General features: G+C 42.2%; 2 protein-coding genes across 3 annotated transcripts; one reads left to right on the top strand and one right to left on the bottom strand.

The window, feature by feature from the left end:
* The first annotated feature begins 3,273 nt into the window (after positions 1–3,273).
* Positions 3,274–5,699, top strand: fam136a (family with sequence similarity 136 member A). Its single transcript, XM_080847668.1, has 3 exons — positions 3,274–3,471; positions 4,078–4,218; positions 4,802–5,699. Exons 1-3 carry the CDS (start codon positions 3,385–3,387, stop codon positions 4,994–4,996), a joined length of 423 nt encoding a protein of 140 aa, XP_080703794.1. The 5' UTR covers positions 3,274–3,384; the 3' UTR covers positions 4,997–5,699.
* A 346-nt stretch (positions 5,700–6,045) lies between these two features.
* On the bottom strand, positions 6,046–16,500 carry gmcl1 (germ cell-less, spermatogenesis associated). Of its 2 annotated transcripts, none has more exons than XM_080848157.1 (15): positions 16,459–16,500; positions 15,510–15,696; positions 15,242–15,365; positions 14,940–15,036; positions 13,464–13,561; positions 12,977–13,089; positions 12,761–12,826; positions 12,548–12,632; positions 11,805–11,895; positions 10,566–10,706; positions 8,585–8,654; positions 8,184–8,259; positions 7,619–7,764; positions 7,305–7,392; positions 6,046–7,065 (listed from the first exon to the last, which is right to left on the bottom strand). In XM_080848157.1, the coding sequence occupies exons 2-15, from the start codon at positions 15,686–15,688 to the stop codon at positions 6,925–6,927; spliced, it is 1,515 nt and encodes a 504-aa protein (XP_080704283.1). In that variant the 5' UTR covers positions 15,689–15,696; positions 16,459–16,500; the 3' UTR covers positions 6,046–6,924. The 2 variants fall into 2 exon arrangements, with proteins under 2 accessions (XP_080704283.1, XP_080704282.1); XM_080848156.1 differs by having other exon boundaries at positions 16,218–16,480.
* Between the last annotated feature and the right edge of the window lie 1,378 nt (positions 16,501–17,878).

Raw genomic sequence — 17,878 nt, 5'->3', positions numbered from 1 at the left:
TCCTGCAAAGGCAGCCCTGAGTGTCACCTAAAATAGTACCAGATTACACAGCCATGTCCACTTCTGCAATCTCATGCAAGCAGACAATAATTGCAACACAGAACAATACCATGATTTTAATTCTAAACAGGAAAAGATGTTAAATTCCTTGTGCTAATGATTTGAGACATGCCACAGCGTTCAATCATCTCTTTGTCATATGCAAAATGCACATATCCAACCATCTAACCTATTTTACCAATCTAACAGAAATAACAATTGCCCAACAATAGATCTGGGGCCGTATTCACAAAGCCTTTTATCTTACCACTAGGAGTGCTCCTAACTCGCGCTAAAACATTTTACGTAGGAGTAATTTCTTAAAAGTGATTCACAACGCCTCTGAGACCTACTCATACTAAGGATAATACAAACTCCTAAGCTTAAGATAAAAGCACCGTTGCTATGGATGACGTCGATTCTCATGCACGAGTTTAGAAGGGGTGAGGACGGTGATTGGTTGTTGACAGGCTCTCTCATTAAAAACTAATTTGTGACGTCCCTCTAACAATCCCACTATATCAACTGAAAATAAGAGAATAACCTAGGCTTCAAATTAAGTCATATTAAATAGTTATGGACAGTGCAGTTAGAATGCACACGCATGATGACAAGTTTGTGCATCCAACGGGAATGACACTTTGCACGTTAAGCGATCAATATAAAATATGGCAATTGCATGTAATCAAGGCAGTAATAATTAAAGCACCCAGCAAACTGTTAGGCTATTATATTTCCAGCCCTTGACGACTTCAAATATCAGCACATACGGCCCTTCAAGCCCTCCAATCTTAATTGATCAAAGCGAACCGAACGTGAAACGTAGCCTAAGCGAAAGCCTACTGGTCCCAGGACCAATAATAGCCACTGTCACCCCAGCGGCATCCAGCTGGTAAGTTCTCAAAAACCTGCTGCAGACCGCTCTCAGTTGAAATGCACAAGTCATCGGTACATCCAGGCCACGGTAGACGAAATCGTCCTCATCTTTTGATGGGGCAATTATTGTAATGTGTGTCCCGTCACTGGACATTCCTGCGATCGCCATGGAATTTACATTGATCTTGTGTAAGCGATTGTCCAAAGGCAACTGGATAAACTGTTGGATGATGTGGGGTCTACAGTGCATTGATAGTTTGATGAATTAAACGGCTGACTGATGATCGTCATTTGCGTTTTCCGCGAAGCCAAATAGGCTATCTTTATGTTTCCAAACATTTCACTTCGGGACACATCGTTGTTTAAAGGCGTCATTGCATCCCGCGCTAATTCTACAACAATATTAATACCTTCACTGTTTGAGCAATGTCTTTTATCAATTCCAAGTCGGCTGCAGCCATCTGACGATTTTTTGTGAATAAGTCTTAGTGACTTAGGAGTCCTCATGAGGAGTTTTAAGCTGTCTTAGACTTAGGTGCTACTTTTAGGGATAAAATACTTTGTGAATTGCTCTTAGTAAAAAAAAATAGGAGTCCTAAATTTAAGACTGACACGCCCATTATTTTTAGGAGTTTCTCCTAAATTCGCCACTTATGAGCTACTTTTAGCCCTAAGATTCTTTGTGAATACGGCCCCTGGAGTCCTAGACTCACCCTGCTCGTACACTTGCCACTACCAGAGACAACAGATACACCTTGCCAAGGTTTCACAAATCTCAGTTCAGGTTAATTCACGACCCCAAGTCATCTGCCAGCAACTCAGCCACAACCACTGGCTCGCTTTTTCAGCAGCCTCAGACAACTCTTTTAAGGCTACTTTGAGTGACTGTCCTCGAAAACCAAATTCCGACAGAAGTATTGTGGTTGATTTAGCTACAAAGCCCTGTCACCTATTTCCACTGCCTGGTCTCGTGTGTGCTTGCAACCTCATTCCCTCACTTTCGCTCCTAAACCTTTCCATCGCTTTTTCATCGCCCAAACATATCTAGAACAACATCAGTAGAAGGTGGCTCCCTGCTGAGCCTGTCCATTGAACTTCTCTCTTTCCCCTAAGCTTTCAGTATGTCATGCTTTTAAAGATCACTCTGTTCATGCATCTCTTGCCACCGATGATCCAATTATTGGCAAATCTGACATCTCCCTCAGTAAAGCGACGTCCCTGGCGTCTGCTTGTGAAAGGGCATACTACCAGGGTAGCTTCATGATGGTGTCCAGGCAAGATCAATGGTCTTAGTTTGCTCTAGAAAGACAACCTCCAACCCTGAACCCTCATTATGGTCAATAAATGGATCCAGGGACAATTTGAATGTTGACATTGGATGTGACACTGTACACTGTACATAGCTCTTTCTCATAGGCCTTACATTGGACTGTTATGATGATGACTGCTGTGCTCTGGTTGAGAACATCTACTGCTAGGGGAGGGATGTCATCCCATACACTCCTGAATGGTGTTGTCCTTTCCTTTCTTGAAGCACTGAATGATGTCAATCAAAGCACCAATAGCCCTTGTAAGAGAACTCCAGCGTGAGAAGAGTTGACAGTGGTTGACAGTGCTGTCACCTGTGGCCAAAAGTCAGAATCTCATTTGGCTCCAGCTTGAATGTTTTTACAGCGGTTGGCACATTTTCAGGCTTGAATGCTAGTCCAGTGAACCAAATTACATTTCTTAGATGGTCTGCTGGGATAGAGCATTGCAGTGTGTGCATGATTGTGTTCTGTGTACACATTACCCCACTGTTGTTGTGGCAGAGTGCTTCGTCTGATTCTTTGAACTCGGTTGCTTACATATAAAACCTACTTTTCTCATTGTAAATGTGCCCGGGCGGGCACGTTAGCTCAGGTATAGACTCAGAATACACTTTTCATTAACGGAAACACACTTTGAAATTTTAATTATATACCAACAATGGCTTCAAAGACAAACTAAAAGTCGAAGAAGTTGTAGAAACACAGAGGAGCAGACCATGCTCTCCAATTTTTATTTTTTTTATTTTTAATTTTATACGCAGCGGATTAGCATTTTTATCCCTATGAGAGAATTGAATTGGTTTTGGGAAATTGTCAAAGTAACTCATGTGGTAGTTAAATAACTGCTCAACAGAATCTGCATTAATTCCGTTCAATACACATGTAACACACATAACGGACGGCAACAAGTCAGTTTCACAAGGTGAGCAGAAGCGATTGGAGATCACAACAACGACGCTGTTAGATAGAGTCACTAGATGGCGCACCAAACCCTTCTGAAGGAAGCGGAATACGCACACCGGAAACAAAGGCAAAGGCGGAAGCAGCATGAATGGAGAGCTGCATGCTTACACGGAGGTGACCTTATTGATACGCTAGTTTCATGTTTAAGAGCAGTATTTTGGCGCTTCTGTAATAGACCCATAACAGGCAACAGAATATGGCTGAAGCACATCAATCTCGGGTGACAAAAGCTGTTGAAGATATGGTTCAAAGCCTGGAGCGAAATCACATACGCAAGATGCAGGTAAGAACACAGACATATAAATATGTCTATGGGTAAGACTCCTTGCAGCATGCGGGTTCTGTTAACCCTGAAAGACTGTGCCTTGCCTCTAGCCGGTAGCTATATCGCTTTACTGATTTCTTAGATATGCATAGGTATCTTAACATAACTCATGGAAACTTGTTGTCATGTGAAAAGAATGCTTAAAATCCCAGATAAACACTTTCAAAGTTGGAATACACACTAAGCAACAACACTGACACCATCATACAGTTCCTCTTAAAAAGCCTAATAGCCTAACTGATCTTTTTTTTTATGTTTAATGTTTCCATTAACAATGCCTTGGATGTGTTGTCTGACGGCATATGCCCTTAAGTATTGTAGACCAATGTGTCATCAGCAACAATAAATGGTTTGTTGGAGACCCTAATGTGACCGCTCAACAGTTGTATTATAGTGTTTCCGAAACAGTATGCAGACAATGGCTCTGACAAACAAACAACGTCTAAATGATGGAAAGTCCACACACCACTTAACATTGTAATCGGCTCCATCAGTAACGATTAGAGGATTGAGAAAGCCAGTCTAATCACCTTTTCTCTCTGTTTTGGCTGCCCGCTCATTCAGGGCCGTATGTTCCAGTGTAGCGCAGACTGTTGCGAGCGCTCTACGGACAGCATGAACCAGGTGCATCAGTGCATCGAACGCTGCCACACCCCCCTCGGTCAGGCACAAGGGACAGTGACTGCGGAGCTTGAGAAATTCCAGGTAAGGCCAAAACTGTTCTTCCGTTACAGGTGACTCACTGTCATCAGGTTAATAATATGGATAGTTAATATGGACATCATGAAGACACTTGAACATTTAAGTGATTTCTTCAAATGCTCAAAGTTTACAGTCAAAATTGTGAAGCTGTTCTCAGACCAAACGATAATGAATATTGCCAAAGGTGACAGAAAGGACTGTAGTCTGAAGTTGCTTTAGTATTCCTGGGGAAATGCTGTAAGTTGTTCACATATAACAGGATATGTAAATGCCATGAGAAGTGAGTTATTTTGAAATACTTGACTGATTTAGCCATTAAAGTGAACTAGCTTATCCACCAAGGTTTAGCTATGTAGTTTCATTACAGTATTGCTGACGAGATACAGCTAATACAGCAGTAGCACAGGGCAGATAGCCCTAAATACTCAGTAGCTCAAGAGGAGAGCCCCCACCCTCAGATGGGTCTAGTAATTATGTGATAACTATGCACACTCAAGACATCAACTTATCAGTATATCCACAACCATAGTAACAGCCTTGCTTTCTGAATCTGACTGACTCAAAATCCGCATCTCTCTACTCGCAGGATAGGCTGTCCCGCTGCACCATGCACTGCAATGATAAGGCGCGGGACCTGTTTGACTCCGGGGCCAAGGAGCCGGCCGTCAGGGCCATGATGGAGAACTGTGTAGGCAGCTGTGTGGACGACCACATCAACCTCCTGCCCAGTATGACACGCAAGCTACAGGAGAACCTGGACTCCATATCGCAGTTGCAGTGACAAGCCTGGAGGAAGCATAACGCTGGTTGGGTCCATCTCGAGGCTACGTCATTGTAGTGCAGATGAGGAGATGAAATAGTGTCATCAAATTCCCAAGAGGGGGATTTATATGTATGGTTAATCAGATCCAAAATAAGGCATGACCATGAGTGATAAACTGTGGGGGAGGTTTAGTGCAGATTTTCTAGCCAGAACTACCACTGGAAAATCAAATGGGGGGAAAATGCTCTCAGCTTGAAACTGGACGATATTTTGATGGTAAACAGCATAAGCCAGGGAAGAGCAGTTGTTACCGAAAATACCAAATATGGTGCTTAATGTCCAGCTGACCTGGTCAGGCTTTAGGTAACAAGGCCTTGTGTTTATTATTTACCTGCCTCAGTGTCTTGTATGTCATTCTAAAATGTCAGTTTTGACAACTCAGACTTATGCTGTATATCTGTCACCAGTGGATAGTGATGTCAGCACTACATGTTTGCATGCCTTGTGTGGGTGTGATGAATTATTGCAGATTTTTGACAGTCTGTGGGAATGGAGAGAGGCTGAGGTTTCAGTTTGGTGCCCGTTCATGCATATCTGCCTCCTAATCTCAATGCGTATTCCCCCTGTGAAACTAGTTGTGAACTGTGACGAACCGGCCTTCTAACCTTGTGCTCTTGTTTGTTTTTGTACAGACAATAGATCAAAGAATGAAATAATTCAACTGTCGTCTATTATAAATTATTCAAACACACATTATTTCCACACTGTCCCTTTTAAACATCAAAAACTGTTATTTTATCTTTTATCTAGGATTTTTAAGTGTTGAAGGTATAACATTCAATATGAAAGTAAACTTAAACGCAGTAGTAGGGATAATTTGTTGTCTTTGTAAATGTATGTGGGAGCGCACACACACACACACACACACACACACACACACACACACATAAAATCAAATGATGGCAGTATGCCACACCATGTCACATCCTGTGCTTCAGAACAGAAGTGAAGAGAGAAACGTCACTGCAGCTGGTAAGTTGTGTTTTTAATGGACCTTTGGCCATGTCTTCCGCCCAGTGTTGGTTTGGTCCCAACTTCACGACTCATCTCTGAACAACAGGCAGCAGTCAGCATGATGTGGAATTGTTCACAAATGTAAGACATCATACGTCGACCACAAAATACCCCGTTACATCAAGAAAGGCCTAAATATGCCCATGACATGAGAGGAGGGCAGTGGAATGCCCCCGTTACATCTGATAAGGGGCTTAAAATACCCCCGGTATATCTGGGAAGGGGCTTAAAACACCCCCGTTACATCAAAATAGGACAAAAGATGCCCCATTTGCCTCTTAGGAGACCCCCCCTCCCACCGGTTACATCAGAAGGGGGGCATAAAATACTCCCTTGTACTTGAAAAGATGGACGGTAAAACGTCCCCAATCCTGGCTCCAGATGGTCGTCTGAGTCCCGCATTTCATGCGAGTAGAAACAACTGTTTTTCCTTCAACTTACCTGTCAAGAGGAGCACCTGAGAGGACTGGCCGCCTCGCATCAGAGGCAGCACACACCTCTAATAAACACTCACATCTCAGAGCACCACAGTTCAGAACACTCAGGTTGTGGACTGGACCAAAACAAGACCATTATAAATAGGAATGAAACACAAGGTGTCCTAAAGAAATAACATAAAAAAAGGCATGTAAAAAGAAAGTTGGGTTCGCTGAGAATGTTCTTAAATGAGACAAAGGTGATTCAAATCTATGTAGCTGCCCAGAGCACACTCAAGTGTGTTGATTTGTTATTGGCAATTGGATTTGTTTTTAAAATAAAATAAAAAGTAAATTATAAAAAAAAAGGCTGATGGCAGTTCAAAGGAACACAAAATTTAGACTGATAAGGCATGTGAATGATGTTTGTGTGTGTGTAGGAGGGGGGGGCGGGGGTCATGAGACACTCCTGGCACTGCTCTCTGGCTCCGGGGCCTCCAGGCGACGCTCAGACTGGGGCGATGTGTAGAGGAAGTTACAGCACACGTAGAGGGGGAAGAACAGGAGACGGCTGTCCAGGTTCATCACCACATACTCCTGAGGGGGTGGGATGGGCGTACAAAGGTAATTACTGACTCTTGCAAGCACACAAACTAGAAGTTCAGGCATTTGAGAAATGAGACTCAAATTCCTGTTTTTGTATTTTAATTGGTCAGCGCTACAAAATTGTCACCATTGTCGGCACCATTCCCTCAGTAAAGGTATGTTTTTATTTATATTTAAGTAAATAAGGCCGTAAGCGATGGTAGCTAGTATGATTTGTTGAGTTCACTAACCTGGTCCTTTTCCAGGGTGAGGAGCTGGTAACCCGTGCTGCGGCTGCAGACCAGTTTACCGCTGTTGTCAAAAGAGGCCAACCGTAACCTAAACAGATAAAGGGACAACAGAACTTAATTTTCGGCAAGTTAGGCCTCAGGTGAAGGGATAACACAGGTCAAGACATACCACAGTAACTGGCATGCAATCATGGTGGCAGCTAGGATGAGTGCGACTAAGTGAACCTATGTGTGACTGTGTTAGGCTGCAAAGGAGTGCAGGTGGTCTCTGGAATCAGGTTTGCCCTGCAGAGCGATGCACAATAGAAGCATACCTGTATGCCAGGTGTCTTCGTGGCTGTAGGCTCACAGCGCCCCCGCATGGCTGGCTCAAGGTATTGCGCTTAAACATGATGAAACGGTTGGTGTAGGTCACCAGCAGGTCAAAGCCAAAGTTGAAGCCTGTCCATCGCCAGCAGTACTGCAGAACAATTCAAATTGCTTATTTAAACCAGATCAGTCAGAGAGAGACAGTCATACAGAGATCCATATAAAATAACAACCTAGAGCAGGAGGAGCTAAGATTTAGAGGTGGGACATGTTGCTTTGTTGACAAAAAACAAATGCATCAAACTGTGTTTTTTAACTGAATTATGTAACAGTGAAGGCATTACAGCCAGACAGTGGTACACACTATCCCTGTGCATTGCATTCATCTTTGTTATACCTCCATCATTTGTTTACATTTTTGACCTTGAAATATGTAAGCAAGCGGGTGTGAAAAAAACAACAAATAAAACAAATCGGGTTATGTAATCACAGCGTAGTCACATGATCTTACATCATGTGATCAGCACTCAGGCATGATTACTGAGGACTAAAGAAAAGGTGAGGACCTACATCTCCATCTTTGCTCAGCTTCCTCCCACATCGCATACTGTTCAGCTCAAACTCCTCCTTGTTAGCTTCTTGAGGTCTATGGTGGGCAGGTATACAGAAAGAAAGGAAGAAAGAAAGAGAAAGAGAGTGTAGTTTAATACACTACTCCAATAACTAGCTAATAACCATGTGTCAACTCCTATATTATTGATCCCAATATTACAGCTATCAACAACAATTGTAAGCATGTGCATTTGTTTATCCAAGTGTTGAATATCTTTAAAAAAAAATTCGATTCAAATAAAAATACATATCTAGATGTCAGATCCAAATTGTAAGGAGGTGCTTCTGGGCATCTTTATAGTTCCCAAAGTCCAATGCAGATGAATAAACAGAGAGTGAGCTGAAGGTGTGCTTCTCACCCGTGGTCGTTGTCATGTTCCGTCCTCAACATGGTGAACCACTGCTGCTTATACATGGAGGTGAGCCAGTCTAGAGGAAACAGAGAGGACCACATTCACAACAATAACAGAAGCACATGTATTGGGCCTATTTAAAATTTTTAATGGAGGATATCATCTACTTAGACTTCACCAATTCTCCTGAAACTTAGTATTGTTGTAGACCGACATACAGTACCTTGCGTAAGTATTCACCCCCTTGGATGTTTTACCCTTTTATGGCTTTTATAAATCAGTCATGGTCAATATGAGTTGGCTTTTTGGACAAAAAAATTCACAAAATAGCTCTCTTTAATGACAAAGTGAAAATATATTTCTACACAGTCATGTAAATTAAATACAAATATGTAATGAAAATAAGTGATTGCATAAGTATTCACCCCCTTTATCACCCCCTTTATATAGACTGACCTAATTCAACAGAGGTCCAGCCAATTGGTGCTAGAAGTCTCACAATTAGTGATATGGGGATCAGTGTGCAGTAAATGTGTCTCAAGTGATTGTAGTATAACGACACCTGTGTCTGGAAGGTCTATTCACTGGTCAGTATTCAGTAATCAGTATTCCTGGCTACTGTTACAACATGAAGACCACAGATCACCCTAAGAAACTCAGAGAAAAGGTTATTGAAAAGTACAGGTCAGGGGAAGGATACAAAAAAATGTCCAAGGCACTTAACATCCCCTGAAATTCTGTTCAATCCATCATCAAGAAATGGAAGGAATATGGCACATGTGTAAATCTGCCTAGATCAGGCCGTCCTTACAAACTGAGTGACCATGCAAGAAGGAAACTAGTAAGAGAGGCCACCAAGACACCTATGACTACTCTGAAGAAGTTTCAAGCTTCAGCAGCTGGTATGGGAGAGACTCTGCATACCACCACTGTTGCCTTGGTTCTTCACCAATCAAAGCTTCATTGAAGAGAGCCACTGTTGAAAAAATGCTCCACTTTGGTCTCATCAAACCACAGAACCTTCTTCCACTTGACCATGGAGACTTCCACATGCCTTTTGGCGAACTGTAGTCGATCCTTTTTTTCAACAGTGGCTCTCTTCCATAAAGCTTAGATTGGTGAAGAACCAAGGCAACAGTGGTGGTATGCAGAGTTTCTCCAATCTCAACTGCTGAAGCTTGAAACTTCTTCAGAGTAGTCATAGGTCTATTGGTGGCCTATCTTACTAGTCTCCTTCTTGAACGGCCCCTCAGTTTGTGAGGACGGCCTGATCTAGGCAGATTTACACATGTGCCACAATCCATCCATTTCTTGATGATGGATTTAACAGAATTCCAGGGGATGTTTAGTGCCTTGGACATTTTTTTGTATCCTTCCCCTGACTTATACTTTTCAACAACCTTTTCTCTGAGTTGCTTAGAGTGATCTTGGGTCTTAATGGTTTAACAATAGCCAGTAATACTGATTACTGAATACTGACCAGTGAATGGACCTTCCAGACACAGGTGTCGTTATACTGCAATCACTTGAGACACATTCACTGCACACTGACCCCCATTACACAAATTGTGAGACTTCTAGCACCAATTGGCTGGACCTCTGTTGAATTAGGTCAGTCTATACAAAGGGGGTGATAAAGGGGGTGAATACTTATGCAAGCACTTATTTTCATTACATATTTGTATTTAATTTACATAACTGTGTATAAATATATTTTCACTTTGACATTAAAGAGCTATTTTGTGATTTTTTTTGTCCAAAAAGCCAACTTATATTGACCATGACTGATTTATAAAAGCCATAAAAGGGTAAAACATCCAAGGGGGTGAATACTTACGCAAGGTACTGTAGATGATATGAATATATTGTTTTTGTCCCTAGTTGTGTCTTTCTATGTCAACAAAATGGCCGCTGCAGACTAGTGTGACTGATAGAATAAGGCCCATACTAGTCCAATATATCTTCCCCAATAGTAGTTGTCTCATACCTGGTGGGAGGATGTTGTCTCGCTCCAGGATGCGTGCTGAGGACAGGTCGTTAATGATGTACTGCAAACGAATGTGACGGAAGACAGGGGCGTAGGGCAAGCCCTCTTCTGAGGTCAGGAATGGCTCCTCCTCTCCGATGTCTGTCAGACACACACAAGGTCAGAATTGGTCTTTTTTTTTTATTTTTTTTTTTTTTTAAATAAAGGCACACATGTATACGCTCAAAAGATGGATATACTATTACACACATTCCTATACTTAAACGGATTCAATATTTAATACGATGTACCTAAACAGTACATTACAGTGAGAATTGTACCAGGGTCTCGTCGGCTGGCAAAAAAAGCCAGATAAAATGGATTTTAAAAACAATAAATGCCAAATGTCAAAATGTCTGGTATTTATGCTCATACTGATGGCAATTTTGTACCACAGAAATGGAGACTCAGTCAGGATGAATATAGAAGAAGGTATATCTATTGAGCTGTGCACTGCAGGAATGGTAAGTCCACGACAAGAGGCTCAAATCATCTCCGATTCTCGTATCTTACATCTCTGACCACCAAATAATCAGTCTAACCTTTAGACACTACCAGGACCCGGCCTACGCGGGCCACATCTTTACACACCAGACTGCTTTTATGCACCAATGCTACCCTGGTGATTAAACACAGATACCCAATGAAACAGGAAATGCACTCAGGAGTAAGAGTGAGATCAGAGAACTTGTCTGTTGTGTTGACTGTGAAGTCTGACTACGCTCATTTCCCTTCCCCATTTGATCTGCAGCTTGTCTGCAAGATCGATTACTTTACACTGAGCTGATCCCTTAAGTAGGACTCCTGTTTGTGTTTTAAAATGGCTCAAGAATACCTCCTTCAGGGTGATGAAGTCTGCTAACACATAAGTTAACTAATTTTTTATCAAAAAGGTGACCAAAATGCACGTAATACTTTACGCGTATTATGTGATATAGACTACATCTTTAGGAATAACATGAAATAGAGACTATGGCAGACTGGTAGGATTTGGACATTTTAGTCGCCCACCCTACATCCAAATGCTCACCCGAGGACGAGGATGACATCGATTGGCCCTCAACACAAAATCTTAGTAGAAAACCCTGGTGTGTCTTCATGCCTGATGTAACATGAGTGCAGATATACATACACTTTTGGAATATCACCAGTGTTTTTGTGTGTGTGTGTGTGTGTGTGTGTGTGTAACGTAATACTCACCAGTCCTACGCTTGCAGAGCCAGTTCTCGGCATCGGGGAGCAACTGCTTGAGGGGCCCTTCCCAGGACGGGTTGAGTTGCAGGAACATCCACTAAAGTAAGTGTATATGAGTGAGTGTGTGTGTGTGTGTGTGTGTGAGTGTGGTAGAGAGGACAGAAAAAGTAGATTTACTTTACTACTCAGTCTTCTGTCAAGGACACATTCCCCATTCTCAGAGGGGGGAGGGTTTCCTCTGTGCTGACTCTCCTTAGTGACCTATTTCAGGCTAAGATGAGCACTAACTACCTTGAGAGGCATCCTGGATACTGGCCCAGATTGAGTGCCTGACTTCACCAGCACTCAACAGAAGTAAGTGAATCATGAGTCCCCTTCACTTAATCCATTTTACCAAGTCATTAGAGACACAGTTTCTTACTTTCTCTTACTTTGTGGAACAACAGTCAGACATGCTATGCAGAGGAAGAGGCAAAGCAACAGACCCTACAAAGAACCACCACCTTTGCCACTTTAAAGCTAAAAGTGCCACTTGGAGAGGCACTATGTAATACACCACAGCTCTTAGCACAGCTCATTCCATCGAACATGCAAAGGGCTCAGTACTAGTTATTTTGGTACACAGCAACTACTACTGAACACACAGGAAGCACCAGCACATCTGGCCTGCATGTCAAGCTATAACATAAACATATTACAAAACACTATATTACGAGCACAAACGCTTTTTGAACATCCAGCTGCAGTACCTTTTTGAGTGCTGTGTAGATATCCATTTCCACCTGCATGACGAACAGGTCGGAGGACTGGATGAGTTGCTCCATCACATCCACTCTGTGAGCACAACCACCAACACATTAGCGTCACAGTGGCTTTCTCTGCTGGAAATCGTATGGGCAGGGGCTTGTGAGTCGTAGTACAGAGATAGCCAGCATAGAGGAGTGTGAAGGACAATGACATACCCCAGCTCTTTCATAAGGTCCACATTTTGATTGGTCATGAAGTTATTGAGGAGCCACTCCAGGCATCTGGAACAAACAAACAAACACACACACACACACACACACACACACACACACACACACACACACACACACATCATATTGTGTTTACTGGGCAAGTGGTGACTTGACACTGATGTGATAAAGTGGATAAAGGAGTCAAGAGGAGCCTCTCACTTTTTCATCACAGAGTCTAGGCCATAGATACTGGCGGCAGCATAGTAGCCACACACCGTCTTGGCACTGACATTCTCCTTCATCGTCTCGCCACACTGCTGGATCAGGCCGTCCTGACAGGGTACAGAGCAAGACCATCAGGCCGGCCTACTCTTAACCCCTGCACATAAACTACATGCATGGTCCTAGATCCACTCTTATGCCCAGGGCAAACAAAATGACAAGCTGCAAAGCAACTGTACAAAGTTTTGATGTTTGTGTAACCACCATCCATTCAAACATTAGGGCAATTCTGTTGATATCTGAAGAACATAACAGGGAGAAAAGACTGCAGCAGCTTAACATAATGCTATTAACTCTTCTTGGTGCTCAGTATGACAGACAGAATATAAGTCCTCTCAGGCGTTGTCTGACACACTAGAATAGACGCCTTGACGTTAAGTATTTCACCAGCCTTCAGTCAGGTTGGTGCTGCTTTGGTGCTCACCAGTTGTAGCATGCAAGCAGCGGCCAGAATGCTGACCACCCTGCTAGGCTTGATCAGGACGTCATCCCTGTAGAGCGAACCAAACACGACCTGCAGGGCTAGAGAAACAGAAGAGAAAGCAGAGAGATGAGACAGAGAATCAAAAAACATAGAGGTGCCTTAGGACTAGGGATGGGTATCGTTTGGGTTTTTTCCGATACCGGTACATAACCGATACTTTTAAAACGATACCGGTGCCTAAACGGTGCCTGAACCGATACTTTTAAAAAAAAAAGCACAAAATGAGGATTGACGACATTAAAGAAAGGCTTTTTTTTATTGCGGAGGCCAATTTTTTTCTTCAAATTGAACAATATATTAACTGTTTAAAGTATACTATGAATATAAATACATACAAAAACTTTGCTTCAAACTACAGCTTCAAACTATGAATATTATATTAACTGTTAACAACAGTTTATAGTATGCTTAAATAAATATAAATAAATACAAAACACACACACACACAGACTACAGCTTCAAACTTATGAGCATATTTGCCTATGTAGTCAAACATGTATTATTTAGTTTGCATTTATTTAATGAAATTTCACAATTTTCTGATTTGTTTATACCTAGTTATCTTTTCTATCTTGTTTACTTGAACACACCGATTGCGTGAAAGTGTACTGCCCCTTTAAGAGACTATAGCTCCGGTAGCCTACCTACAGTTTAAGTTTGCGGTTGCAGATCTGCCCAGGACTCTTGCCTTCTCTCCACTCTTTACACGCAATTGTTTTGTTGCATTTACTGCAAGTCGCGGTGTTTGAATCTTTTTGTGCGAAATACAGCCACACTTTTGACCGTTTACCTTTCGCTATTTTCTCTGTTAAAAGGTTGATGGCGAGCTCTGTTTGTGCTTGCGCTGTTAAATGCTGCCTGCTTCACTGTCATAAGACTGTTGCTATGAAAACACCAAGCGTGAGCGCCACAGGACAAAGTTAACATTGGGAGATGGGGCAGTTTTAAATGTGACCCACGAAATATGCATGGCAACAAAATAAAAGATAATTCATACAGATCATACATACGCCACTCACGTTACTGCTAGCTAGTTTTCTACTGTTTTGGAACCAGCCTCCGTGTTTCATGTTGCAGCCTGAAATAATTCCTGTTTATAAGACAACATTTTACGTACGTTATGTTCATTTAACTGCATGATTTGTTGCGGTTCCTTATTACAATCAGCTCAAGCATTGAAAGGAAGCATCGAAATCTGCGTGACATTTCGGTCCGGTTTGTTCATTTAGCTGCATGAATTGTTGATGTCATTCATTTCAATCGGCTCAGGCACCGAAAGGAAGCACCGAAATCTGCGTGACATTTCGGTCCGGGTAGGTATCGGTTGTATAGTCCCGGTGCCATATTGGTACCGGTTCTCGGTACCCAACCCTACTTAGGACTAAACGCTTTTCACGTATGACATGGTGGCCTCACCTTCAGTGTCAATATTCTGATCTGGAATTTCCAGTTCGATGACCATCATGTTTGACTCCTTCCATGATCCACTAAACATACTGGAGAAATATCCAGACTACAGAGAGAGAGAGAGAGAGACACATTTGATATGAAAAAAAAAAAAAAAAACATTTAAGGTGGCCTGAAAGACTATAAGACCCGTAGTATCTGAAAGCAGAGGACAATAACTAAGGTTACTTACCATTATATTACATGTAACTATGATTCCAACAAATGTCTACTGTCTGTGTTTAATATTGAAAGAGGCAACTTCCACTTACCTGACACAAATATATTTTATGCAGATTCCACTCCTGGCCCAAAGCACAGATACGAATGTCACTGTTTTCCCCATTCAGGAAGAGTGTCTGGTAGATGTATTTTGAGGTGCTTTTTAACTTTTTCCTTCAGATAAACAAAACAAACACAATAATTACTTGGACGTACGCACAATGTCAACAGCTTACTCCTCGTTATTGTTCTCTGTGATTCATCTGGCCTGAAATATGATGGCAAACGAAACGTTGTCCTTCCTGTCAATTAGCCTACCTGCGAGGTGTGTCAAGAAGACTGTCATCTTCCTCTGGCTCGCTGTCACACTCACAGTGCGAAGTCCGCTTTCTCTTTCTGCAGTCACAACTATGTCCTTTTCTTTCACAGACTTCCTCCGATACCTCTTCACTCGGTCGCGACGATGCACTCTGAAATCTGCTGCCCAAGGACCCCATCTCCCATGCTGAAGATGTTAAAAAATAAACAAATAATAAAAACACATATTATTGAACGTGGCATTCATCAACGTTCTCAACATATCTACATTACTAGATGGTTCACTTGTGTTATGCTCATACAAATATTCTTCGACAAAGATGGGTCCATGGTATTAATTGTGTTAAACTAGAAACTGAACATTAATGTTGACTTGTTTACGTTGGTTAGCTATCGCTAACTAATCTGAGCTAGCAAGCGCAGGACCTGCAACGTATACAAGTTTTGCCCCCGTTAAAATGACATTGGAGCTTCGCAAAACTCGCTTCTTCTACATGCGTTTAAACGTATGGAGCAACATAAAAACCTCCGATGATATGTTACGTTAAATACCTTAACAGACTAAATAAGGTTAGCTAACATTATGTTGCTACTTATTCTGCTAGTCACTGCCTAGCTACCACACATACCGTTAATTAACACAAAAAGAATACATTTGTTTGTGATTGAATATGTAAAGACCTTAATTGTCGTATCCTAAGAACTTACCAAAAAATGAACAAAAACCGATGAAATGATGGCAGGTTAGCTAGCCAGCAGGCACAGAAAACCACAGCCCAGCTGGTTAACGTTATTGTCGTGGTCGACACCAAATCTATTGTTTGTGTATGAAGATTAACTCTAATCCGACTTCAAATACACTCCGATTCGAAAAACCTTCAGAACCCAGTTGTGCTAGTTAAGAAATACGGCGATATGACACCAATGGCCATTGGTACAAATACTTTACCTAAATTGAAAAAGGTGGAATGTTTTGGTAGCTTCCTCTTTAATCAAAACTGAAGTTGTGAAAAATATCAACTGGTGCACTACCGCCACCACATGGCGTGAATGACAAGTCAGCATTTTCATCAGAAAGTTTTGTCTGAAAACCGATGACGGCTTGCTGGTCACTGCTTCAAGCCCCCGATCCTGGTTCCACCTGTTCAGGCCTTTCAGTGCGTACAACTGAAAAGTCAGTCCGTTTGCACTGGTTCCTGGAAAAATAATACAATATTTAGGTCAATGGAAAGGGTTTTGCTTTTCAATCTGAATAATGCTTCCCTAAAAATATTCAAATTATTAAAAAATCATGCATAAGACACCAACCTGGAATTAACCTGTTCAGGTGGCAGTGGAAAGTCCTCAGGTATGTGGACCCTCTGGCACAGCGGTACCTGGCCAGAATGACAGCCCCTATGGTTGTGGTGCCTACCTCGGTGTACAGATGCACACCCGGCATGTCAGATGCACCTGATGTGGCGTCCTTCTGCGGCAGTTCTAGCTCAGTGCCTTTGTACGGATTCTCGTGTCCACCAGGAGATCAGTAAGGACTGGAACACCCTGCTGCCTGAGGTCCCCTGCTTCCCACGCAAAGATACATGCAGAAAGGCAGCCTATGGAGTTGGGGTAGAGGGGATGAGCGTTAGCGGTGTAGCCGAAGGCAGCCTCCTCATGAAATGACAGATGTCCAGCCATATGTGGAGGTCTGGCCACTCGGCAAACCTGGTCTGCAGCTTGCTTGCCACTCTCACTCACGCAACAGCCACAGTTTGAACAGCACTGGGGCGGAACAGCTGCGTAGATGCGTAGATGTTGCTGCCCAAGTCTTAAGAATTTCACTGTGCTGAAGCAATTTGGTGCATGCAACAATAAACACTTTGACTTTGACTTTGAGCTGCCTTGCGCTACAATTCCATCACATCAGACACCATCTAGTCTAGTCCCGACCTCTCCTGGCAATGACAGGACACTGGTCAGGATCTAATGGCCAATGGAGATCACCCAAAGAGCTTTCGTCCTGCCATGGCCAGTCAACTTATTTGTGGTCTGGAAATTGATGCAGTAATGTTGCACTTTTTCATATTATTTTTATTATTATTATTATTATCTATAACAGTAAGTGTATGTAGACTGAATACACAGCAAACATTTATATTAACTGTATATTTAATGTTATCACTGACAACAACATTAATGTGTATATGAGAGTATGTATGTATGTATGTATGTATATGAGAATATGTATGTGAGAGTATATTTTACATTACATAATACACAGTCAGATTACTTATTACCTTTTTGGTTGGAGGTGATGCTGGCCTTGATATGGTCCATGTGGAAGAGGATGGCCCAGAATTGAATGATTAATCTGTAGTTGGTTTACCTGC

The sequence above is a fragment of the Sprattus sprattus genome (assembly GCF_963457725.1).
Source record: "Sprattus sprattus genome assembly, chromosome: 11".
In the NCBI taxonomy this organism is placed as follows: Eukaryota; Metazoa; Chordata; class Actinopteri; order Clupeiformes; family Clupeidae; genus Sprattus; species Sprattus sprattus.
Note: the sequence above shows the minus strand (reverse complement) of the source record. Positions and strands in the feature narration are given on the sequence as shown.